This window comes from Cavia porcellus, unplaced genomic scaffold (genome assembly GCF_034190915.1).
Source record: "Cavia porcellus strain 051 isolate PalLab524CR breed Dunkin Hartley unplaced genomic scaffold, mCavPor4.1 scaffold_3, whole genome shotgun sequence".
Classification (NCBI taxonomy): Eukaryota; Metazoa; Chordata; class Mammalia; order Rodentia; family Caviidae; genus Cavia; species Cavia porcellus.
In genome coordinates, this window is record NW_026947486.1 from 22,177,637 (window position 1) to 22,204,324 (window position 26,688).

The window sequence follows — 26,688 nt, forward strand, 5'->3', positions numbered from 1 at the left end:
AAGAAGTAAAATGATATACATAGAACTCAAGATTGGAGGAGGTATAGAAAGCTAATCAGGCTAGACTCTAGAAAAGGACTCTGAATTCTGCTAAGGTCTACCCATAAAATTACATCTCCGTTGTTGAATCTTCCTACATTTTAAATGAGGGGTTGGACTAATTGTGATGTTGCTATTGACTAATGCTATAGTTTGGATATGTCATAAGTTTGTTCCATAGGAGTTCATGTACTTTGAGCCTGGTATCCAGTGTGGCAATATTGATAGGTGAAACCTATTGGGAGTTTTGTAGGTTACTGGGAGCTCTCCTTCAGAAAGGTTATGGTAGTTGTTGTGGGATCCCTGAATTATTATTAGTGAGACCAACTTGTTAAAAAAAAAAAAACAAGAATCTCACAACTGAATTGTTCTTTGATTTTCGGTAAGATTACTCCTTCTTACATGTATTTCTGCCACTGTGGTTCCATCCACTTTGAGGTGGATGTCACAGAACTGAGCTGATGTTAGTACCATGAACTTGAACATTCAAAATGGTAAGTTAAGTAAACCTCATTTCTTTATATATATATTTTGAGCCTCAGGTGTTTTATTATAAGAAACAGAAGGATGGACTAATACAATTAAGCATAGAGGAATAAATATATCAGTGAACTAAAGGACAGGCATTGTTGTTTTGAAATGTTTCTCAGTAGAAAAGCAAACATGTTTCCATCTTGTAGTAACAACAGAAATATCTACAGCATAAACTCTGTGGTTCTTATTCATGAAACTCTTGGAATAGAAGTCTAAAAAATATTCCCCTAAAAAAGTCTATTTCAGACCTTACTATTTTCCTAGATATGATGAGTGATGCAGTTTGAACACCATTCCTTAGAGATCGGGTTAAGGGTTTAGGGATGTAAGTAAGGCTCTGGTCATATAGGTGCTTATGAAATACAACGGATAGACGACCACATTCTTCTCCAGTATTTTACAGCAGAGTATTAAGGGATTTTTGTTGTGGCAAAACATGAGTCAAAGCATGTGAGACAATTATTTTTGTCCTTAGCACCTTTTATTGAAATATGACCCTTGGTGACAATTTGGCAGATATATAGTTATATCAGCCAAGAAGGGAGTGGTGGAGGACACAAATATAGAAACAATAAGATTCAGAAAAAATAATAGCTTTACATGGGATAGATGGGTGACCCCCCCACAGTTGTACAACAAACACTGGTTCTTTATCTAAACAAAATATTCCTGTCCCCCCTTAAAGGTCTACTAATCTTCAAATAATATAATGTGTTGTTACAGAAACATCACTGGCATAGACAATTTCTCTGGCAAAGACAGTAGGAGTTGCCAAAGTTCCAGATGGGTAGTGGAAGTCTCCATAACTGTGCCCAGCTTCTTCCATCTGGGGTCTGCTACTGGCAAAGCAGCACCTTCATGGAGGCTGGGATTGAGGATGTGACTCTAGTGACCCTGGGAAGCATTTCTTGGGGGCACATTTAACATGAGGTTAAATGTAAAATAGAGTATGAACCTAACTTTGGAAAGAGGCATTGTATCTTTTCACCTTTTCTCTGCTTCTAAGCTCTTCCTTACTTGGGCTTTATTTTTAGTGTCTTTGTCTCATCTTGACTTCCACTGGGGCATTTATTTCTATATCCTGGCTGAGTCTCTGGGGATGAGGGAAGAAAGAGAGGACATGTGACAGGAACACTTGCACTGATTCCTTTCTAACTATTCACCACCCTGCTTACATCTTACCCTCTGAGACCTCTGCAAGTATTTGAAGGAACAAAGTACATGTTGAAACCAATAAATGTCTATGGCAAGTTTTGTTCACTTGCCTTCCAAACTTCTGTGCCCTAAAAGCTTTGGAAGAGGAATAGCCCAGAAATTGAGGATAGGGAAGTGACAATTCTGGCAATTGTGTAGTACTATTATACAGGACTGCCACAGCAAGAGTTGGCATGCCAATGTCTGTTTAGTAGTTCACTTTTGTTTACAGGGCATTGCTGCTCAGTATAGTTTGGAGTTAAATTTTTAAAACTGTTTTTCCAAGTGAAAATGAGCGTCCTTATATATTGACTCCAATTATAGAAACTAATCTGAAGTGAGATGAGGGGCGAAAATGACAGTTAATAGTAATTTTGATATCACCTATCTTAGGTATAATTAGTTTAACAATGTCTAGAAAAATCCATAATGTGGTCATAGTCTCTAGGTAAGTGATCATTCTTTGCCCACGCCCCATAGTCTCGAAAATCTGTTAGAATACTGGAATGCATTCACCTCATCGCACCTCCAGTAAAAGACATTTCAATTTGCTTTTGTTTGTCTCTAAGCCTTGTTTAAAAAAAAAATGGTGGCAACTATCACCTTTTTTCAAAGCACTTTCCTCATTGCTCAACCTTCAGTTGAGTAAACCTAGCCATTCATAAGCCATCAGCCTTCTTGATAAGGGAAGAATCTTCCACTAGAGGGCAGAATGGTGGGGTGACATTAACAGTGGTTCTCATATCTAGCAGCAGTACTAATAGCACAGCCAAGGCCTCACACAAGGGGTCCCCCTCCCACATACACCCTGCTGGCTAAGATTCTTCCATTGTTTTCAGATACAGTGAAGAGGAAATGGAAGCCTGTGACTCGAATCTATGGCAGCAACAAAGTTCCTTGGTGATTTCTTTGGTTGAATGAGGTACCTCCATTACTACAGTCAACCTCCAAGCATCTTGAGGAACTCCGCTTTACAAGTGATGCTAGGGCTTTGGTAGACTGGGCTTAGGTGGATTGTATGACATGAAAGTTTGATGCCAATCAGCAAGTCACAGTGAACTGAGCCAGGTAACAGGGCAGGGTTTGGTTACAACTTCTTTTCTGCCATTGTCCACTGGGGGAGAATATAAGCTGGCTACCAGTCAGGGCCTTGGAAACAGCACTAGCTTGGATTCTTTGTACAGTAGTCTCCCCTTAATCTGCATTTCCATCTTCTGCAATTTCAGTTACCTATTGTCAACCATGGTCCAAAATGATTAAATGGAAAATTCCAAACATAAACAACTCATAAGTTTAACTTGTGTGTCATTCTGAGTAGTATGATGAAATCTAGTTCCATTAAGCTCCATCCCAGTCAGGGATATGAATCTTCCTTTTGTCCAACATATCCAAGTCGTGTAAGTTTCCCACCCTTTTGTCACTTAGTAGACATCTCAATTATCAGACTGGCTTTTGCAGTACTACAGTGTATAGTACTTGTGCCCAAGTAACCCTTCTTAACAATAATGACTCTAAAGCACAAGAGTAATAAATCAAAAGAGGCACCAGAACACAGAACATGGGAAGACTAATTAACCCTACCTCTATGTGGCATTGCTACAGAGCATGGAAGAAAAGGCACAGTGTATATATGGTTTCTGGTGTCCCCCTGAGGGTCTTGTAACATATCCCTCAAACTAAGGAGTGGGTGCTGCATGCCAAGATATTGACTGGATCATAGTTTGTTCTGCGGAGCTGGACTTTGTTGCAACTCCTGGCTATCAAAGTTCTGGTTCCCTGAGCCAGACCATAGGCTGAAAATCAGTTAATAGAGAAGCATGTCCTGAACATATCTCTATTCATTTGTGACTTGAAGCCATTAGAAAAATGGGTGACTTTTGTCAGTTTCAGGAGATTTCTTTGGCTTAAAAAAGATAAGAAAAAGTTTAATGCTGCTGTGGAACAGTAAGCTCACAGTCATTCAAACCTCAAGGGAAGAAAGCAGCCTGGTCATGATAGGGAAGCTATAAACTCAAGATCATCTTTCTTAAACACTTGTAGCTATAGTGGGAAGGACGGAATGCTTCAGCATATGCTTACCTAGCCATGGTGGATTCAGGCTGATCTGCAGAAAATGCTTTCCTGGGCTAACTTTTCCCTCTCCAACTTCCCTCCTCCACCTTACTAGTTAAAAAAGAAAAAGAAATCAATCAAAACATGAAAATAAATAAAATTAAAAGGCCATTTAAAATATAATAATAAGAACTTCCCCACCAATAATGAAATATATATCCTGAAGTGAGCTATAATAGAGCTATTAAGGACCTACAGTGTGAAGCATTAAAGTGGGAACCTTTAACTCCCAACAATGCGAGAGCAAGATGAAATATAAGGTGGCAGACCCAGTCTTAGGGAAGGAGGAAGGTACACTAGCCAAGGCTGTAAGCAGGCTTCTTTCCTGTTAACCAGCTACTGGGGAAAGTAGAAGTACAACAAACTTGTTTAAGCCTGGCTTTTTCCTGAGAGTCACCTGGGGATACCTGACCTTCACTCACATTCTCTTGTGTGTAATAGCTCCTTTTGTGTGTCCCACTGCAAAGCTTGAGTGAGTCCCTTGAAACTGCTGGTAAATGAATGCCCTCAAGGCAGGCAGATCTCCATAGCAAATGGCCAGGGCCACAAACCCTGGGGCATAAAGGAGCTGCATGGATAGCTTTTCTCTGATCCTTAAAAAAAAAAAAAAAAAAAAAAAAAACCATTATGGTGTGGTTTAGGGTTCAAGATGTCTTTAGTATCCTACTACAAAGAAGAAGGAAGGCACTTTTTCAGTTCTATAAGCAGTTTGATGCTTGCCCACACACACTGTGGGAAGGAGAATACTCTTGTGTTGATCACATCTTGCTGCAGCTTCCTTAGGTAGAAGGTTGGTACTTAGGATATCCTTGCTGATTGGGACCACTTCTAGGGAAGGAGCAGTGAGAAATGTCCAGGGTAATAGGATTGGAACAAACTGCTAACTAATTGCTATCTACTTGCTAGCAAACTGATACTGAAGATGAAAACATTTCCACTGTGGCTGGTCAGGGATGGTGTGGCAGACTGCTGGTGATTTAGAAATTACTGGGACCCAGGAGTAGGCTCTCCCTGAGACATTTGAGCTGCTCTTCCCCAAGCTTGATCTTTTCTTCCAGTTCTCTTTGTTCAATGATGAGAGCAGATTTCATCTTGACAAAGTGCTGGTAATCTTGGAGCTGGTCCTGAGGCAGATAGCGGGAGACCATGTCAAACACCAACTTCTCCCGACGATCCACATGTTCTTTCAGCTCCTTGGCATCTGCCAACTGGCCTGTCAGCTGCTGCTTCTTCTCTATCAGCACCAACTGTGGAAAACAGAGGAGAGATTAAGCACTATCCTGATTACCAGACATCTGCTTAACAGTGTTTCAACAGGGAGGCAGGCTCAAAGCAGCTATCCATTCTGCTGATTAGTCCTAGATGTCCTGTGGTAAAATCCACCTCCATGCAAAAAGTTGTTTTCTCTTGTAGCTGAAGGAGCACACCTATGGCCACATCTCTGTGAAAGGGTAAATGCAGACTCCTTCCATCTCTACGGCCACCTGCATTTCATGTGTGGGCCACTACTGGGTTTGGTGTGTGATTGATTTTGACAAACTCAGTTTTATCTCTTCCATCTGGGAACAGCCATGAATGTGGCAATGGTTTCTGTGTTGTGTGTGTTTCTGTGGAGGTGGACACATGTGAGTATATGTATCTGTGTATGTGTATACAAATGCATATGCACCTCTTATTGTAAATTCAAAGGTACTTGTGTAAGGAAATGTAAGGCAGTTTAGTTCAGGACAGATGCAGAATGATTCGAGCTATAAAACTGACAGTGTTTCCATGAGACATTCCCTTCCAGCTCTAGCAAAATTGTTGCTGCTGCTGTTACTGTCATTACCACTTTCACCACTACCATCACTACTACTGGCAGCTAGCAGTGATTCAATAATTACCCACTTCCAGGTCCTGTTTTTGTTTCTGTAGCTCTGAGGATGGAACTTAGGGCCTTGTGCACTGCTAGGCAAGTGTGCTCTACCACCGAACAACAACCTTAGAACCAGGCCCTGTTTTAAGTAATAAACATGGATTATCTACTTTAATTCTCACAACAATCCCATGAGGCAGGTACTCTGTTCATCTCACTTTATAGATGAAGAGATTAAAATAGAGTAATGTTAGGTAACTTGCCCATAGTCACACAGCTAGTAATTGGAAAAGCCTGGTTTTCAGGGAATTTAGAAGCTAGTATTCACACTTAGCACTATTCTCTTCTGCCTTCCACAATAGCCCAATCTCAAAGAAAGAGTTTAGAGAAATAAAGCAGATGGCAGTATCTTCCATCCACACTCATGGAGACTACAATTTTACCTTCTCCTGGTTGGCTTCTGAATCGATGCTGTTAAGAGCATTCTCCACCCGTGCCAGTCGTCCGGAGAGTGACAACAACAGGTTAACAACTTTATCCAGATCCCCGATAAACAAGCGATATTTTTCAAACTCATTGGATTTGCAGACAGCTTTTAAATTGGATTCCACCTCCTCTCCAAGGGCTGAATTGGCACTGATATCCTCTAGCAGCCCTCGCTGGGCTTCCCTTAGGACAGAAAGTTTTCGGCCAATGCTTTCGATAAGCTGTATCTAGGGGAGTTAAATAGGGAAGGAAAAGGATAAGCATGGAGACCAACCGAAACTGATTTATAGCTCTAACTTGTGTTTTAGGACCCAAGTATCAGATGGTAGGCTCTACCCTAGTCACTGGAAACAAAGGAATCCTTTGAGGTCATGAATATTTTCAATTTTGGGGGCAGGTACTTTCTTTCCTTGTTTGATAGGCATATCCATGTCACCACAAAACTAACTGGAATTAGATAAGTAGGCTAAGTACCACTTGCCAAATGCAACAGAATACTTGATAAGACTATATAATAAATTGGAACTAGAATGCTTCTGAGATCCTAGGTTGGAAACGTATTTGTTATCAAATACCCATCACTTTACTCATTCTTCTTTAATCCATAAAAGTATTTCTTATGTTCATGGTACTGTGCTAGATCCTTGCCCACTTAGCATGGCTTTTAATGTCTTTGAATGTGACTGAAAATCATAACTGAGTTTGATGTCTATCTCTGCCACCTCCTAGCTTTGAAACTTTGGATGATCTGATTTTATTGAACATCTTTCTTTATCTGTAGAAGCAAAGGGGATAACTGAAGCACCTGTTGAGTTGGGTGGTAATGCTTCAGTGACAAAATACATGCTAACAGCAAGTCCTCAGAGCATAGAATAAATGCTTAAATGCTATTATTATTATTATTATTATCATTATTATTATTATTATTATATCTACTCCTATTCTACCATTCTAAAGTCCCTCCTCAGAATCTTTCAGGGTTAGCTCTTCATCCTTTTGTGCGTTCATAAAACTCATTCTTGCATTCTTGAGTTGCTTCTGCATTTCCGTCTGCCCTCATACCCTTTCTTTTCTTTGGCTATTCCTATTCTTTTTTTAGGGCACAGCTCTGCCCTTATCTACTCTATAAGAAGTCCTCTTCTAGAAGCATTCTCTCAATGATTACATTCTTTCCCAGGCTTTCAAGTATTCTAGAATTAGAACCCTATTGTGTAATTTGAAGTTTTTAACATTCTATTTTATATATGAGTCAAATTCCTTGCCTGTTATTGATTCTAAGTTCTCAAGGAAAATGAAAAAAAAAATGCTTCCTTTGTCTTCCAAGCTTTTCCCTTGTTCTGGGACTGCATTCACAGGAAAACAATATTGTACAGTGGAGTTTTAGAATCAGAGATATTCAGAATGCAATTCTGTTTTCTCCAAACTCTGAGATCTTGGAATGAATATCCAATTCTACTATTTCTTCATGTATAAACTGGAAAAGCTCTCCACTCAATCCCAGTATTGTTGTGGTGTTTGCTGAGATCACAGAAGTGAAATATTATTGTGTCTGTTATTCTAAAGGCCCAATTATGTTTACTGATGTTATTATTAAGTTCATAATTACCACCACCACCACTATGACTATGACTATAACTACAACTACTACTACTGTTGCTGCTGCTGCTAACTCACGGCGCTCTACACCATAAAGGATATTGATCTGGCTACAAGATTCTGACAGGTATGGAGCCACCCCAAGTTGCCCAGAACCTTCACAGCCAGTATTGCATTGCAGTTAAAATATGGAGTGAACAAATTACTTGACCATCTGTGCCACAATATTGTCATCTAAAAATAGTATAACAATGCTGCCAGTCTCATAAAGTAAATGATAGAAAGCATGCTTCGGTGTTTATTATTATTCCAGCCCAGGTATTCTGGGACCATAGGCTTGTAGTTTTCTAGATTATGTTCTTTTCTAGCAGTTTACTTTGAAATGCACAAGGTGACCAAGATTAAGAGAGCTTCATCTGGATTTTAGGACCTTTTGTCATATTTTAGAATGTTTAAAAGTCAGAGATCACTAGGACCATAGCCTGAATTATAACAGGTCTGCATTTGGCAAAATTTCCCAAGCCCACTAGGATATGGGGATCACTGACATAAATGAGGCAGCATAATTATGCAAGAGATTCCCAGTTATCACCTTCTGTTTTCTCACACAAAAACTCAATGCTAGGAACAAGGAATAATCCACACTGAAAATTTCCTACCCAGCCTGGCTTCCAGGCTTTGGAGATGGATGGTAAGATGAAAATGAAAGTTCTTTCTTTCTCAGCACCTGACCTCTAAAACTTGACCTTTAGCCCTGGAGAAAGTATAAAAGATACAGCTGTGGAGCCATCACAGACCCAGTTAGAGCTGAATTGTTTTTTTGCCCAGGTTATTTAAAATTGGTAACCTTCTTTATCTTTTTTTTTATCTTTGGAGACAAATACTGTCCTAATCTACCTGTAGTCTCTGCCAATCACTCTCCGTCATTCATTGTTTTGCCATTTCTGACCATCTCTCTCTTTTTCTGGCCATATATTTTGTAGGTTTGCTCCCAGAAAGGCTAGGTTCTGAATGAAATAGGAGCACCCCTATTATGCTCACGAGTCATGGAATTTGGATTCTTTCTTGGGAAAGATCATCTGGGCCAAAAAGTTTCAGTATCACCATGCTTCCAATTTTTCCCATGATATTTTGCTTCAGATGGAAAATTGGAAGGAAGGCTTTTGCAAATGGTCCTGATCTTTCCTAAAGATCATATTCTGCAAGAGAACAATGGACAGAAGAGTAATTTACACTGAGCTCATATATCCACAAAATAGTAAAATGTGCACTGGAGGTTTCCATGGCAACCATATTTGCTTATGAAATAAAACTGGTAAATATAGGGAGTGCAAAGTATTTCCAGGAACTTTATCAGAAAACTAGGTTAGAGGTACTTACAGGACAAAAGAGAGGCTTGGGAACATCATCATCATCATCATCATCATCATCATCATCATCATCTATACTTAGCTGTTTTGTAGTTTTAAAAATATATAAGAATCATTGCAAATAAATACTAAAGTATGTCAGCCTATAATTTCTTATCTTCCTTAGTCAGTCTATACTCTTTCTAGAAAGTTGCACAGAAAAGAAGTATATGTTAATGCCATAGGCTAGAGTTTAGTGGCAGAAACTATGTCCTGGGTGTTGAGTTACATTGAAGGCTGGTTTCATTCTGAAAGACAGCATTGTAGGGCAGAAATTCAGCTTGACTTCAAGTTCTGGACATATTATTTAGTTTGTAATCCTTAGGAAAATTAGTTCTCTCAACTAGTAAAAAAAGAAAAAGGGGTAGTAATATTTACTTTGCAGGACTGGGTATATGACTCAGTGGTAGAGCTTGTGTATCATGTGAAAAGTCCTGGGTTCCATCCCCAATACCATTAATAATAATAATAATAATAATAATAATAATGATAGCAAATAGGTGTAGAGTTCAGTTGTAGAGTGATTGCTTAGTATATATGAGACCCTAGGTTCAATGTCTGGCAACACACATACAAAAATTGTACTGCAACTCTTTCAGGCAGCTCAGTGGTAGAGTGCTTGCCTAGTACAAGCAAAGCCATAGCATATACACACACAAAGAGCTTGTAGGTCTAAAGAGCACAGAGACAGTGATCATCCCTACTACTGCTACTACTATTGGTTGGATTAAAGAGACTGAAATTTTACTGTGAGAAACCCAGACAGGCTGTGTGATTTCCATATTGAAAAAGCAGGTAATTTCTTACTGTTATGTTTTTTTGTTTTGTTTTGTTTTGTTTTGTTTTGTTTTGTAGTTCTGTATTGCGTGTACCCTTACGCCGCTTTGGTTTGTTTTGTGTTTTTCTCTTTTTCCTCTTAAATTAAAAAAAAAAAAAAAAAAGAAAATATCTTCACACACTCAAGCTAAATGCCAGAAATCTCTAGGGTACACCAAAAACTTTACCTTTTTTTGAGCTAGTTCATAGTCAACTTCCTCCTCACCGAGGCCAATTTCTGCTATCTCTGGTTGGTCTTTCAACTTGTTCAGAAGCTCTGCCTTGGCCACAGAAATATTGTAATAAGCTGAGTAAGAGGTAGGGATTCCTTGAGTCCCTGGAGGAGGTGAGAAGTGCTGAAACTCTTGCCTGTGGAAACAGTGATCATTTGAGGACCTTTGTTGAGAGGTTGCTGACCATTCTGCTTTAATTTTCCCATCTACAAAATGGTACACCAATTCACCAAAGTTGCAAACTAATAATATTGGTGATAATAATACTAATGGTTCCATTGGTACTACTCAAACATAAACAGATCATTTGGCTATCTAGAATCCAAGTAAAGGCAAACCTCAAGAATCTAAAAGTATGTTTCCATGTCCTTGACTTTAGCAGATAGGGAGACTTCTTTAGAGATAATTTGGTATGGTCATTAATGCCCCATTAAAATCCAGAAAAAAAAACTGGTAGGCCCTGAAAAGTCTGGGCTTCTGTTCACCAATAAGTCCCCTTGGTTTATGGCACAAGTGTGTGAATACCAAAGAAGGGACTAGGTAGTAGAAAAGCATGTAAGATCTTAGCTATCAATTTAACAAGCTTATTTGCCTCCTTCCTACCCATCTACATACCTCTACTCACCACATCTCTATCTAAACTGTTTGCTTACAAAAGCACCCTGTAGTTTTCTTGGACACTCATTTCTTCTTTTCCTGGTGTCACTTCTGCTTGAAATGGCCCATCTACTGAAGATCTCCTATAGCAAAGAGGTCACCTATTATTTCAACAGTGGTCCCCATGTTGGAGGTTGGGGTTAGCACCTCTGCCAGGGACCTGCCAATGCTCTCTCATGAGCTTGTCTGAGACTAACTGCTGTAGGGTAGCCCTTCAGCCTGAGAAGAGATAGTATCTCTCTACTTCTGGCCATATTTTCAGTGACCCAAGCCTCCAGCACAGTTATAAAATGAAATGGGAAAAATGGAACCAGTGACATTCAGGGGATTGACAAGTGTAGTAACAGACCTTGTTGCCTTGGGTTCACCGAAGTCTGCAGGGCCAAGGAATTGTTTCTCGGAGCCCCATCCCATGAAAGAGAATTTATCCTCAGGAAAGAAGAAGCTCTGGCTCCATGGTGGCTTGGGTTTGGACTCCTCTGCCAGTGATGCTTCTGATCTGGTGAGAAGAAGACAGTGAAGAGAAATATCACAATGTCGGGTTTCAGTGATGGCGTTTATGTAAAATGGAGGCCCACTCCCAGAATATTCTCTTTACCTACCGGCCACCCTCACCCTCCACCTGTCTTTGTCACTACCCCTTTGTTAAGCTCTAGTTGTCCGAAAGGGAAAGTAAGAGAAATCCAATCATCCTTGCAGTTATATGCAGCTCTTAGACACAAGTTAAACATAATAGTTAAAGCTCCCCAACCATTTACTGGTTCATGATGTGCAGTCTCTTAATTCATCACACAGAATAAACTTGGGCATTCTGGGCATACCATTATTCCTCATCCTACGTAAATTCATTTTACATGTAAGGTTTCAAGATTATAACACTGATGGGGTAACAATATTAGCTGATGTTCACACAGTGCTTATCATGTCTTAGAAACTGTCCTAAGATAGATATATGTGTGTTTGCACACACACATAAACACACACACACACACACACACACACACACACACACACACAGGTATGGGAATATAGATGTACAATTGTATGTTTATCAAAACCACTGAGAAGGTGAGAAACACAAGACTTCAAGAGGTAAAGTGATTAGCCCAGGGTCTCCAGCCAGTAAATGACAGACCTGCAATTTTTACCTGGGCAGTACAACTCCACAATTTGTGCTTTTGGCCATTATGCAATATTAACAGAGGGACAAAATGATATCTTATAAAATCTTAGTGTAAGGAATTTTCTGGCTGTAGGATATGTAAGCAGAGAAGAGAGAACATTCTGGAAGGAATAGGAAGTTAAAACCTTAGTGAATTTTGATGTACAAGAAAAATATTAAGCTTCTAACATGGTGACCACAGATGAGACAATAGGAGAACTCTTTGCTGTGGGAGATCTTCAGTGGAAGAGCCATTTCGAGCAGAAGTGGCACCAGGAAAGAAGAAATAAGTGTCTAGAACTCAAATATTTAGGGAATGTATGGAGTTTCTAATCAGAAATTATCAAGGAATAAAGGATGCGCTGACTGTAGATTGAGTTCCTGAGGAGACCCAGCCCTGTATCATGTTGTAGTGTATCATAGTAGGCCCTGTGCTCTAGGCTCCCTTCCTTATCATCTCTACAAACAGGGAAGAAATCACAGAAAACCCATGAGAATATAAGCAGAATTTGAAAGTGAACAGTAAAGCAAAAGCCATGAGTCCTTCCACAGTGCACTGACAAGAAGTACATATAACCCATAGAGCAAGCTATATCTATATTTGAATCAGAGCTATTAAACTTGAACAATATTTGAAAATTTTGCTAAGCTGGTTGTATGCATATTTTCGACACTAAATTGCAATGTAAGTTGTCTGAAATTTGGATGTCTTTGTTTGCATTTTAGGTTTAAAGTATTACATATCTACCTGCCACTAACACTATACTTCTTTACAAAATAAAGCTGCATCATTCTGGTTCTATGAACTTCTAGGGTGTAGAATAGAATCTTCTTCAAGAGCCCAGAGACCCTGAGGTGATGTGTGGGCATAGTGAATCAGACTGCCTGGGTTCTTGTTGCCTGTGATCCTACAATAAAGTTACACTTTTTTTGATCTCACTTTTTCTCATCTAAAAATGGAAGAGACTAATTATAACTATTTCATAGGTTTATTGTAGAGATTAAATCAGCACATATCCTCCTCAACTTAAAGTGGAGTTATATCCCAATAAAGATACCATAGGTCGAAAATATCATGATTTGAAAATGTATTGAGTTTACCTAATCTAGAAAATATCACAGCTTAGTAACATAGTGCACTGTAGAGTCATGGTCATGTGGCTGACTGGGAGATGTGGTTACTGCTGCTACCCAGCATCCTGCAAGAGAATTGTTCTGTAATTCATTAGCCTAGGAAAATGTTAAAATGCAAATTTTGAGGTATAGCTTCTACTGAATGTATATTGCTTTTACACTATGGTAAAGAAAAAAAAGTCCTAAGTTTAGCCATTTGCTTAGAACAATATATGGCACTTAATAGGTAAAAATGTTAGCTATATTGGGAATGAGGCTGATCTTTAAATCTCTATCACTCATGGGAGCATCTGTCTGCATTCTTCTACTTTTTTTTTTCTTTTGTTGTTCTGTACTGGGAATCAAACTTGTGCTTGCCAGGCAAGTGCTTATGCTGCTGAGCTATATTTCTGGCCCCTCAAGGGAGCATCTGTAATTGATTTTTCAGGCAGAAGCCAGGCTCTTTGCAAACATGTTTTTCCTCCAATCTTATTGTTATTAAAATAATCTCTGGAGTGAGTAACAAGATCTCTATTGATAGTAATTTCCTCCTTGTGGCCAGTATGCAAAGATGAATGGAGGTACACAAAGAAGGAAAGTTCAGGGCCTATAATTGCTACCTCTAAAGTGACCCTACAACAGAAAGACCTCCTGAAGATCTGGTCCACTGGAAGACCAAGATCTCTTGCAAGAAAGTCCCTTGAAGAAAAAAATTAATCATAAGTTAGAAAGTCAGATCTTGAATCTTTGAGGTTTAACACTGAATTAGGTAGTCACTTATTTGTTATAATTTAGTTTCTTCAATTGTCAAGTGGGGATAATAATGGCTAACAGGAGTGGGGAGAATTAAATAAAATAATAGACATAAAATTCATAGCAGTGTCCAATACATAGTAAATACTTAATAAATGTGCATTCATTCATTCACTCACTTATTCATCCTCCCTTTCTTTTGAAACATTAGTTAAGTATCTACCCTTCCCTTCTCTTATCTGTGATACTTAAAAATTACAGTTACTTTCCCCAAAACATTTTCTAGCCGCAAATAAGAATGATCCCTAGAGAGGTCAGACAGCTTGAGAAGTAGCCACATGAAGGAATTCTCACAATGCCTGGAGGCCAGGCCATGAAAATACTTTAAGTGACAGCTGGTCAGGGTGGCACATGCCTGTAAATTCCAGCACTTGAGAGGCTGAGACAGAAGAATCTCTGTGAGTTTGAGGCAAGCTTGGACTAAATAGTGAGTTCAAGGACAGCCTGAACTACAAAGTGACACCCTGTCTTAAAAAAGAAGGAAAGAAAAAAGAAAGGAAGGAGGGAAAGAAGGAAGGAAAGAAGGAAGGAAGGAAGGAAGGAAGGAAGGAAGGAAGAAGGAAGGAAGGAAGGAAGGAAGGAAGGAAGGGAGGGAGGGAGGGAGGAAGGGAGGGAGGGAAGGAGGAAAGGAAGAGCAGAGGAGAGGAAAGGAGAGGGGAGGGGAGAAGGCTTGCAGCACCTCAGACTGGAAAATCGCTTAACCTGCTCCAGATTGTCAAGTAACAAGATTCACCTGTCAATAAAGAGCACAACAACAAAGTACATCTAGTAGCAATAAGTCTTAGGAACTTTGTTTTAAAGTGATTTAAAGAAACATTTGAAAGACACTTCTTTCCTGCTCTCAACCTCAGGAGACAATGGGCAGTGCTCTCTGCAGAAGGACACTTTAGAGCTGAAAGCTGAAGCACTGTGCAATGGTAGTCTTGGGGCTTTGCTCTGGGGTAAAAATGATAATGAGATATTGTGGGGTTCAGAAGCACTGGCACAGTGAAATGAACAAAGTCCTGTAGTCCCATGCAGACCACATTTTTGCTTTGATTTCTCTGTGAAATTCAAAAAGGCAGGGAAGCAAGGAAGGGGGGGGGGTAAGTGGAAGAGATAAGGATTGTTGTTAGCTATTGTAAGGAATTATCAGGATACAAACAGCTTGTTTCAGGAATTTTAATGCTGAGGTGGGAGAGTTTAGAGGCCCAGGTTGCTTAGCCTACAGAAGATTGGCAAACTAGGTTTCCATAAAAAGACCTTAAGCCAGGTATCCAGTAAAGGCCTAGTACAAGCAAAAAGGCTTTAGTAGGCCTGTGTTTCTGGGATCAAGGGCCAGGTATTGATACATACCTTAAAGACAAATGGAATAATAATAAAATAGTTTAATGATGATATGTAGGCATAACCTCTATTTATTGAGCACTGACTATGTGCTACTTATGTAGTTCTGTTGTTTGCATATAATACTTAATCATGCAGAACAAGTGTTATCAGGTAAGAGCTCTAAGGCTGGGAGAAATTTAACAGCCTGAAGCTGGTAAATAATAGAAGTAGAATTCAATCTCATGCTGCCTAGATCTTCAAGGACCCAGGGTCTCTCACAAACACTTACTTGGGGGAATCAGTGGCTTCCCGTTCTGATGTCTTCCAAAGTCCACCAATGCCATAATAGAAAGGGGGCTGTGCCTGCTCGGAGTGAGATCCTAGGTGGCTCCTTACTGCAGGCAGGAAATCACTGGAATGGAGACATAAGGACTCTTGGTCTGAGATGCTTTGTGAACTCTGCCTTGAGGCCTCCAAGTGGTCGAGGCTCAGAGGTTGTGGCTGTTCCACGACTTCTTTAGGATTGAGAGCACAGGTACCAATGGTTTCTGAACTAAAATACTGAGGTGGTAAATCTTCTGCTTCCTCTTCTCCCTCGTCTTCCTCCTGTACCTCTTCTTCATCCTCTTCTTGCTGCTGTTGCTGCTGTTGTCGCTGCTGTTGCTGTTGCTGTTGCTGTTGCTGTTGTTTTTGCTGTTGGGCTGCCCGAAAGAGCCTGTACTTTTCCCAGTTGGGAGGAGGAGGGCGAGGAGGAGGAAAGGCCTTTTTCTTGGCTCCAGTAGGATCAGGATGTGCTCCATCGCCTTTGGTAAACAGCTCCCTCCGACGCTGCACCCAAGCCTGGGTATTCTGAGGCTCCAAGCTGATGTGACTTTCTGAGAAGGCACGGCTACGCAGTGGACGAGGCATGGAGGCAAAGGAGTTCTCTTCCTCATAAACTGAAATTTCTTCTGTTTTTTTCAAGGCATGTCTGGAGTCTCCAAGGAGGTCAAGAGAAGAAATTGCTCGGTGGCTTAAGTCCAGTGCTGGGTTCTCAAGGCAGGAATGGAAAGGAGTTGCCCATGGAAAGTTGGCCTTGGAGTGAGCTATTTCCCTGCAAAACAGTAGATGAAGTTTGAGTAAGACAAAGCACTTTGCAGATGGCTCTATATTTTGGAAACACCACTTATATACAATTTTAAATGGCTGCAAAACCATTGTGATGTATATATCAATTGCACTAGTCACAGTAATAATAATCACAATAATAAAATAACAGTAATGATAGCTAAGAATTACTGTACATATATTAAGTGTCAGACACTATTTTAAGTGTTTTTATATCTGATTTAACCTTCACAATAACCCTGGGAGGTAGTTGTCATTATTATTTTATAGTGAGGGAAAGTAAAGCATAGGTTAAGTAATTTTCATAGGGTCATAAAGCTAGTACATGGTAGAGTTAGGATTTGAACTTGAACTATCTCACTCTAAAGTACGGATACATACACATTGACCTACTCTGTTTACAGCACCCAGATACCTAGATATGCTATATTTTGGGGCTTACAGTCTGGTTGTTGTGGTTTATCTGATATTTTTGTTTTATTTTTAATTAAGAGAAATTTCAAACATTTACAAATGTACAGATGTCATAATAAAGAGCCATGTTCCCACCTACCACTCAAAATTAGTGCATTTTAATACTTTCCACCTATGCTCCATGCATTTTTCTTTCTAAAGAATAAACAATCTCCTTTGTATTATTCCTCACCGGTATTTCCTTTCTTGCTTCCTTAGATGCAACCCATATTATGAATTAGATACAGATACTATCTATGTTCTTATATTTGTAGCAAAAATACCAAGGAGACCATTCACAACTATCTGCTATTTGGATTTAAAATATCTTCCTCTAGTAAAGTTTCAATAAGAATTCCAAACATAAAATTTATAACTATAGATTTTTTAAATGGTACTTTGCAAGAAAAGACAAGATATTACATTAAAATTTTTCTGCTACTGAAAGGGGATAAGTAAAAGGAAGGGGATAAGTAAAAGATTTAGCATGTTATAAAACAATTGTAATTAAAAGTATTTTACTGATTGATGGAATAGAAATTCTAGAAAGCATACTGTCTATAAAAACATCAGATATAATCTTCCAAAAGAAGGAAAAAACAAAATATTGTTCAATAAATCTTTTTTGAGGTAACTGTAGAACAGTGCTATTTGAAGAAATACCATATATTGTATATCAAAATAAATTCAAGATCAAGACAGATGGATGTGTTTATATATAATTTTAATGTACTACATATATAATTATATGAATATAAATATTATAGAAACATATATATTATAGTTAGAAAAAATACCAGAAAAATTTAAAAGACTATCATATGGGAGGCAAAATAATATTCTCTTGTAATAGAAAAAAATGTTCAAGGAAAAAGTCCAGGTCTATTAATATAGATATTTTATGTATAAAATGTCAGTCTCCAATATAATAAACTTAAAAGACATCACTTTTGCCCCGGAATATAAATGGTTAAGCCCTCTGAGCTATAAAATCCAGTTTCCTGTTGTAGCCTCTGAGCAATCAACATCATGCTAAGTCCTACCCAGTGACAGGAAATTCCAAGGGTTCAATCAGATCATCAGACAGAACATCCATTCAGCAGTCATGAAGACTGAGAATATTTCTTTAAAAATAATAATATATGCAATAGTAGCCCGGCTCAGATACAATGGAAAGCACAATATCTTTCACTCTCCATATCTCAGATTCTCTCCCAAACTAGCTAATGGATCAGAAATTCATATTCAGATACCTCCACTTCCTTTCTCTCTGTGTGTAGATCCCTTATGCTCTCTTTCCTCAGGAAGAGGAATTTCTTATGTGTATGTGTAAACTCTTCTGCCTGGCACAGTCCTCAGGAAAAATAAAAATAAAAACAAAAAGTAGTGGTGGACATAAAGGATAATAAACGCATACCAGGCAGAGAGGCGTCTCCTGATTAGTTGATCTAATATAGAGACTTCTTAATTATCCTTAAGTCTACTTGTTGTTTCTCTGACCATTCATTCCAACCTAATATGTTACGTACCTATTTTCACTTATTTTGTGTCCTACTGTTCAAAATGTAAGTTCCAAAAGGGAGGGATCTTATATTTTATTCAATAGGTCTAGTGACTAGTACATAGTAGGTCTTTGATAAATATTTGTTTAACACACAAAATATGAAATTTTTAAAAATTATGATATTCCCCTTATAAATACATTTTATTAAACGCAAAAAGCAATAAATAAGACACAGACAAGGCTCTAATTACCCTGAAACTTTGTGCACTAAAACAATACATCGAAATTGATAAAGTAAAATCTATAGCAAATGCAAAGGTGGAAAAAAGCAAAAACAAAATGTAATCCTATTTCAATTGATGACAGACTATGTTCATTGAAAACTAAGAGAATGAAAAAATCTAAGTTTCGTCATACACTAAGACTGAAATGATCAAAGTAGTTACATTCACACACGAATGTGTTAAAATAAAATCTAATAGTCGGTATAATAACTATGCACTAAAAAGGGTGTGAAACAAAAAGGCTATATTTTCTTTTCAAGGGCTTATTGAGTATTTTAAAAACTGTCTACACATATGGAGCCAGAAAGCAGAAGTAGTTTTTAAAACATTCTCTAATGACAATAAGATAACACTGGAAATTAATAACAAATTTAAAACACAGAAATTTCTAGCCTATAGAAAATAGGGGAAAATTCATCAACTTTAGAAAATGAGGAAATTGTGTAATACCTAGCAAATAACAATGAGGAAAATATTAGAAGCTAGAGGATATGATTGGTTAACTGCATTCCCAAATAGATTGATATATGAGTACAAATTAAATCAAATCTTCCACAAAAGAAGTTATGCAAAGAATCTTAAAAATAAGCTTAAGCAAAGCAAAACTATATAAAACTGATACATTAAAATGCAAATGATAGAAATGATAATGAAAGCCAAGGTCAGTTCTTCAAATACTTGTCAACCTAATTTTAACACCCCAAACATACAAACAGAAACGGAGAAGTAACCAATTACAGAACAAATGAAAAGACTAAAAGAATGCTTTATTTACAACAAACTGAAAACTCAGGATGATTTTCTAGAAAAGCAAAAATTACAAAACTCACTACAGATTATCTAACCCACCAGTTGCCACAGAAAACTATGGATGATTTCTAGCAAAAATAACACAGTCATATAATCTCATATTAATTTGATCAACTTTCATGAATCAGAAAATATCAATGCTACTTATACTTTCTTGACTCTGGAATCTAGAGAACAAAAAGAGAAGAAATATTTCTGCATAACAATGACACCAGAATGCAACAACTAGAAAATACATAAAGTAAAACTTGAATAGTGATGCAAAAATCTTAAATAAAATATCAAAGAGAATCTAGGAGGATATTACACAAACAGTACACCATAAACAAATACAGTTAATCTTATAAATAAGACTGGTTCCATATTTAAAATCTAGTCACATAACAGACAACATCAATAAACCAAAGAATGAAAGTCACAACACAGTCTCCCTAATCCTAAAATATATGTGATAACAATTCAACATCATTTCCAGACTTTCCAGATTGAAAAAAATAGAGAAATGTGGGTATTCTATAGACCGTAATTATCATCATACATTTTGTACAGGCAAAAGTTAATATTGTGCGTAATGGCAAACAAAATACTAGAAGGATTCCTACTAAAATTACAAATAAAAGAAATTGCCTACTTTCTCCACTGGTATTTAAAATTGTTCTGAAAGCATTAGATATGCAATTTGGCACGATAAATATGTAAACTTTGGAACAGGTGATATTATGTATAGATGATATGATTATTTTACTGGAAAATTCATAAGGAAGAATTCTAGGCCAGGCATGGCAACATATGCCTGTAATCGTAGCACTCGGGAGGCTGAGGCTGGAGGACCACTGTGAGTTCAAGGCCAACCTGGGCTATATAGTGCGTTCAAGAGAAGCCTGAATTAAAAAGTGAGACCCTGTCTCAAGCAAAACAAAGCAAAAAACTCCTCCCCCAAAACCCCCAAAATTGTAAGAAAATTCGGTAAGGTGTCAGGGTATAAAAGTAATATGTAGAAACCAACAACTTTCTTAAGCATAAAATAATCAGAAAATACAGTGGAAGGAAACATTATGTATAATACATCAATTAGAAAGATAAAATCCTTAGGAATAAACCTAAACTAGAAATATGTAGGACCTACATGCAGAAAACCATAAAACTCTATTGAAAGATGTAAAACAAGATGTAAATAAATGAAAACGCACACTTTCTTAGTATAGAAGATTTGATATTGTAAAGATGTCAAATCTACCTAAAATAATCTATAAACTTAGTTCAGACACAGTAAAATTGTCAACCATTTTGAAACATTATTCTAAATTTCCCGTGGGAAAAAATAAAGTTGTGAGAATTTCCAGGAAGGGTAGGGAAAAAAAAATGATGAGGAGAGAGTAGTCCTATAAAGTAATAAAATATGCTTCAAAGTCACAGTAAATAAGGCAGTCCCAAAAGTAGAAAAGTAGATCCATAAATCAAAACATAGAACACTAAACACTTAAGTAAATCCAAAACACATATGGAAGGTTAATTTATGAAAATGAAATTATTTCAAATAGTGCAAGAATGATGGCTTAACCAATGTACTTTTAGAACATCTAGATCGCTACTGGGACAAAAACAAGACTGAATCCTCATGTTACTCTTCATAATAAAATAAAGTTCAGATTATCAAGACACAAATGTAAAAAAAAGTGACACTAAAGACATCCCAGAAGAATATGAAAGCATGAGAAAACTAAAATAAAATCTTGACTGCATAAGTTCTTTTTTAGTATGATACCGAATACAGTATAGAAACACTAAAACAAAGTGGATAAATTTAACTTCTTAAAAATTAAAAATTTGTGTCTTAAAACGGTATAAAGTGAAAAGGTGATGATACATGAATAAAGTATTTGTAACATATAACTAAGAAGAAATGCACTTCACATGTAAGGTATATATACACATGTAAGGTATTCTGTATATAATTCACAGAAAAATGAAGATAATTTATCAATGTATGAAAAGGGTCTAACCTCACATTAATTAATATTGAAGAGGTGCGAATACAAAATATTGAAACATTTTAAAATAAAAACTTAAAAATTGATAAGAGTGTAAGGAAACAGGATGACTAACACAGCTGGTATAACTACTTTGGTGTGTATTTTGAAAGGGATTAAGGCAAAATGTGAATATTCTTTCATGCAGCAATTCAACTTTTAAGGATATATCATACAGATATATTTCAACACGAATACAGCAAAATGTCCATAAGGGTATTCAGTGTAGCTTTGTTTGTAATCACAAAAGATGAAGAATTATAAATGCTTTTCTACTGGAACTAGTTAAATAAAAAGAACTATCTAGACACAAAATGCTGCCTAGCCTTTAAAGGCGATGCAATAGATCTAAATGTAACTTGTAGAAAATCATCAAAATGAAAAAGATGTAGAATAGAAAAAATGTATATTATGCTCTCATTTTTGTAAGAAAGAGCATGTATACATGCACATCCCTTACTTTTCTGGAAAAATACATACCAAGCTGCTGAAAATACTTTCTGAACCAGTTACACTGGTAGTTTGGGATGAGAGTTTTATAGTGCATGCATGTGTGAGTGCACGTATGTTTGTACTACATACTTTTATCTTTCAATTAAAAATTAGAGATTTTTGGCTAGGAAGGCATGTAGTTGGATGGCACCCGAGTTCTCCTGGTTTTTGGACTGTTTAGCAGGTTTGGGTATTACTCTGGCAGCAATGCAGTTCAACTTCCTTGATAGGAGCATGACTGAAGCATATACAAACATATGCCACAGCCTCAGTAAGAGAGTTCACTCTAACAATACAGTTCTGTCATTTATTAGGCACTTTGCCCTATACACAACATCATTTCTAGGTCCTTTTTATATAGTTAATCTTCACAGCAGCTTTGTAAGACAGGTTATTTTACTGAAACTGAAATAAATAGCTTGTCCAAGGTTACACAGCTTTTGAATTTTGGAAACAAATTTTCAAATTCTACTGAATTCAGACCCAAGTCTTTCTGACACTGTGTATTTTCAGATCTGCTCTATAGCCTTTCCTGTATCATAGCTAAGAAAATGCAAAAGGTGGCAAATTACTTCTTATTACAGAGCAGGATTCTTCTCACTCATGACTACAGGGCATGCATAGCATTCATTCATTGAAGTGTGTTAGGCTCAAGCTAAGGATACCGATATATTATAAGGATACTGATGTACTATGTTTACAAAGGCTCAGTGTTCCAATTGCACTGAAATCAACGATTCCACTTTGGGACCAATCAAGTTTTCTCTCTCTGGGGTAGAAGGCCAAGAACTGCAATGGGCAGGAACTGCAGTTTCTTACTTATTACTATATATTGGGCACTGTGTTTGGCTTTTCTATTTTTTAAATTTTCATTGGAGTTTTTATTTTGTTGGTTATTTTCCTCTTATTTTTATTAGTACATATTTATAGTATATAATGATTTCATTCCTCATTAGGAGTTAGTACATGCACATAACATGCCTTAATTCCTTTTTCATCCCCTTATCTCCATCTCTTGGACCCCTTCAATTTTGCAGAAGATTTATCTCCCTTACTCCTATTATCTTTTATCTTGCTATTTATTTATATTTTTGGTTTTTCATGTAAAAGAAATCATGTCATATTTAGACCTGTGTACCTGATATATTTTATGTAACATTATGGTCTTAAGGTGCATCCATTTTCCTAAAAATGACTGAACTTTACCCTTCTTTATGGCAGAATAGTACTCCACTGTTTACATGTGGATTTCAATGAATCTTCCCAACAACACATCAAAGTGAGTACCGTCATGGCTAGTTTAGAGATGAGGATTCTAAGGCTCAAAAGGGTAAATATTTTTCCCAGCACGTAAGAGGCAGTAGAGTCCAGACTAGAACTTGCCTTGTCTGGCTCTAAGGGCCAGTTCCACTGAAGCAAGGACTCCTTGGGTGGGTCAAAAGGTCTTTGCACTACATCCATCTCAACATGTCCTTGAAGAGTTTATTCCCCCATTGAGGAAAGGGAAAGAAGCATGAAAGCTAAGTATAAGAAAGGGCTTTGTTGACACCAAAGCACTTGTCTGCCAAAGTTTGGGTTGTTCTCTTTTCCTCTTGGCACAGGTTGAATTTTCTTCTGATGAACAGATTTTCCTCTTTTGTTAAAATTTTTTTGACCTAATAGTAATTGAAAGTGAAGGCTAATATTTGCAGAGATTTAAATTCTTCTCCTCCCTTTTCCCTGGCCCTTTTAAAGTTCTCTTGTTTGGAAATTTTATTTTTAAACTCATCACAATAGCTTGGCATTCCAGGATCCCAGTAGCAAGAATGCACAAAGCCAGGTTCTCTTGCCTTTCTCTCCTTTCAGCAGCCAAAAGATAAGAGTGCGCCAAGAGAAACAGCTACTCCACGGTTATTGCTGAAAGAAATGTTTGTGAGATCCAGGAGTTGAGACAAAAGGAGACTACACAAGGAAGAGAAAAGGACCTATAGAGACTGTTGTTGCAATCTGTTTTTGCTCTTGGGTTCATAGGACTTCTAATAAGGAGCAATGAGTCTAGAAACAACAAATACAAGCAAAGGTACTCACACTAAACCTTCTCTAGTCCCCAAGAGGCTGATGTTAAGTGTCCTTTGAAGAGATCAGAGAAGTTCTGGCTTTATTTGAGCTGTCCTAGGTGAAGCTTAGTTCCCTCTCTCCAATGATCCTCATCTCTGTTTATTGTCAACTTCTCCATATGTACACAAGTACCATGGTAGACAGACATTATTTTTGTGTGTGTGCACAATAGCATCAAAATGCAAGCTCTCTGGAAACTACTACTAGTGATGGAAGTGAAGAGAAGTGGGAATATTTAAGAAAATGATGATTCTGAGCCAGATATTAAAATTTTTTACTGGTGTGTGGCAGTTACTAGGCCATAACTGTGATATGGTGCTTCAGAAAAGTCTGGTAAGGTACCTCCTCAGAAGTGTCCATGTTCTCATGGACTTAGACAAGCAGAAGTCCTGATGGAAAATTCTGGCAAACCAAATTTTAGCTAGCAGTGAGATCAAATCCATCTGTCACTGATAGGTTTTTTTTTTCCCCCAAAGCCATTGATCTCTAATTTCTCAGCTCTAAATCTAACTATTTGAGATACCGCATTTTCAGATTTCCTTTTTGTTATAAATTATGGAAGCTTGCCATGTACCTAAAAAATATCGTGTGCATACAAGTTCAGGTATTTATATTTTAGCAGATTCTTTTCTTAATTTTGTGTATGGTTACGATCAGATTCAAAATGTGCTTTAGGATTTAGCTTTTGGGGAGTAAATGCTATCACAAATACCCATTCATTACAAAACCAATTTTTTTATACCTGTTTGCTGTTTTTTTTTTTTTGGGGGGGGGGTACCGGGGAACTCATGACCTCATGCATACCAGGCAGGCTCTTATGCCACTGAGCTAAATCCCCACCTGTCTGCTCTTAATAGTTATTCTATTCCAGGATGATGACATATTAGCTTGGTAAGCTGTTTCCATAACTATACACAGTGCTACTTATATTTATATTTTTCTTTTAGCTTATTTCTTTGGAGGTATGCAGGGTCAGAATATTCAAAGTTTTATAGCACTTGACACATACTTCCAGATTGTCCTCTAGGTAAACAGAGCTAATTGATATTGTGTCTAGAAACACTGTTTCCTCACAGCCTTGTCAAGGGAGATTTTATAATTTCTGTTTATCATTTCTGCTAATTTTTAATAGTTCAGTCAAATTATGATGCCTTAAAGTAGCCTTTTATTTGTATTTCTTTAATTGCTACAAAGCTTGGAATGGTTTTACTGTCTTATTTCCTCATATGTAAAATAACTTGCCTGTTTATTTTCTTTGCCTGCTCATGAAGCCAAATCTTCTAAGGGACCTTCTCTACCTGTATCCATTCTTTAATCTTTTTAGACAGGCATCTGTTATCAGTGATATTGATCTCAGACATTCTCTTCATTCAATGTGTAGCTTTATTACATTTTGTTGTAAAAAGGATTTTTTTAAGTTTTATATATTTGAATCTATTCATCTTGTCTCTAGTGACATCCTCTGTTTAAGAGATACATATTTATCTTCCATCCACAGCTGGAATAAATAGGTTATTGCACTGGTTATTTTCTGCATAGTATCTGCTATATAAGATAGTTTTCTCTAAGTTGATATCTAAAGTTCCTAAAACTTACTAGTGAGAGTGATTGCTTTCCTCAATTCAGTGTTGCTTCTAGGTCTAGAGTAGCTCAGGTCTGTTTACAGAACCTCTTTTTTTCTAATTTCACAGTTTAACTTCTAAACACATTATCAATGTTTGATATTTATCACAGTATGATGGGTTTTCCACTATCATCGTTAAGGTTAAATCCACTATCATTGCCTTTGAGATTCTCACCCACTTTTTCCAGATATTGCACTATGAATTTAATAAGTTTTATAAGTCATCCTGTGCTGATTGTAATCATAGTGCTTTACATCTATATGCTAACTTATGGAGAAGGCCTAAATTAAAGCAGAAGACATAATTTTCTTTAACTAAGTATGTGTACTGAAGTACTATACTAATGGTGAAGCATTAACAATCACTTTATCATACTTATGATAAATCATGCTTCTAAAGATTGTATTTTTCTTAGGTGGTAAAAGTTTCTTAAAAGGTGTACTCATCCTGATGAAATCAGAATCAATTCTGAATTGACCATTTTCTTTTACTCAATCATTAAACAAGAAATATGTAGTGGATTTTCCAAACCATGCTTGTGATACAGTATAACAAAGGGAAGGAAGAGAGCCCTAGGCTGATAACTGAATAGGATTCTAGTTTTGTCAGAAGTGATGGGATTATACTCTGGTGTCAGATGCCTGTTTGATATTGGGTGAGTGACTGTAATTTCTTCATGAGTTTTCTTGGCTGTAAAACTGGGTCAATAAATAGAACTATCTCATGAGGTCATCATAAATAATAACATAATTCATTTATTAATGGAGGTAATGAATATATGTAACACTAAATATTATCTATTATATTTGTTAACAGTGAAATAATTACTTAAGTTTTATATTCTTCATTAGTATGATAAGAAAAATAAGGCTTAAACTCACAATTTATGAGGATTATCTGTAACTACTCTACACATTCTAAAGTTGCTACAAAGTAGAAAAGTAGAAAAATAGAAATTT

At 37.1% G+C, this 26,688-nt stretch overlaps 1 protein-coding gene across 5 annotated transcripts in view; it reads right to left on the reverse strand.

The window, feature by feature from the left end:
• Window positions 1-1,032: 1,032 nt before the first annotated feature.
• The window catches only part of Shroom4 (shroom family member 4), a 266,758-nt gene continuing 241,102 nt past the window's right edge, over window positions 1,033-26,688 (reverse strand). For all 5 annotated transcript variants that reach the window (XM_003461976.5, XM_013159041.3, XM_013159048.2 and 2 more), the window contains 5 exons: window positions 15,617-16,420; window positions 11,281-11,430; window positions 10,230-10,410; window positions 6,178-6,447; window positions 1,033-5,126 (listed from right to left, as the gene is read on the reverse strand). In XM_003461976.5, the coding sequence (XP_003462024.2) occupies window positions 4,857-5,126; window positions 6,178-6,447; window positions 10,230-10,410; window positions 11,281-11,430; window positions 15,617-16,420 (1,675 nt within the window). In that variant the 3' untranslated portion in view covers window positions 1,033-4,856. The remainder of the gene's footprint in view (window positions 5,127-6,177; window positions 6,448-10,229; window positions 10,411-11,280; window positions 11,431-15,616; window positions 16,421-26,688) is intronic.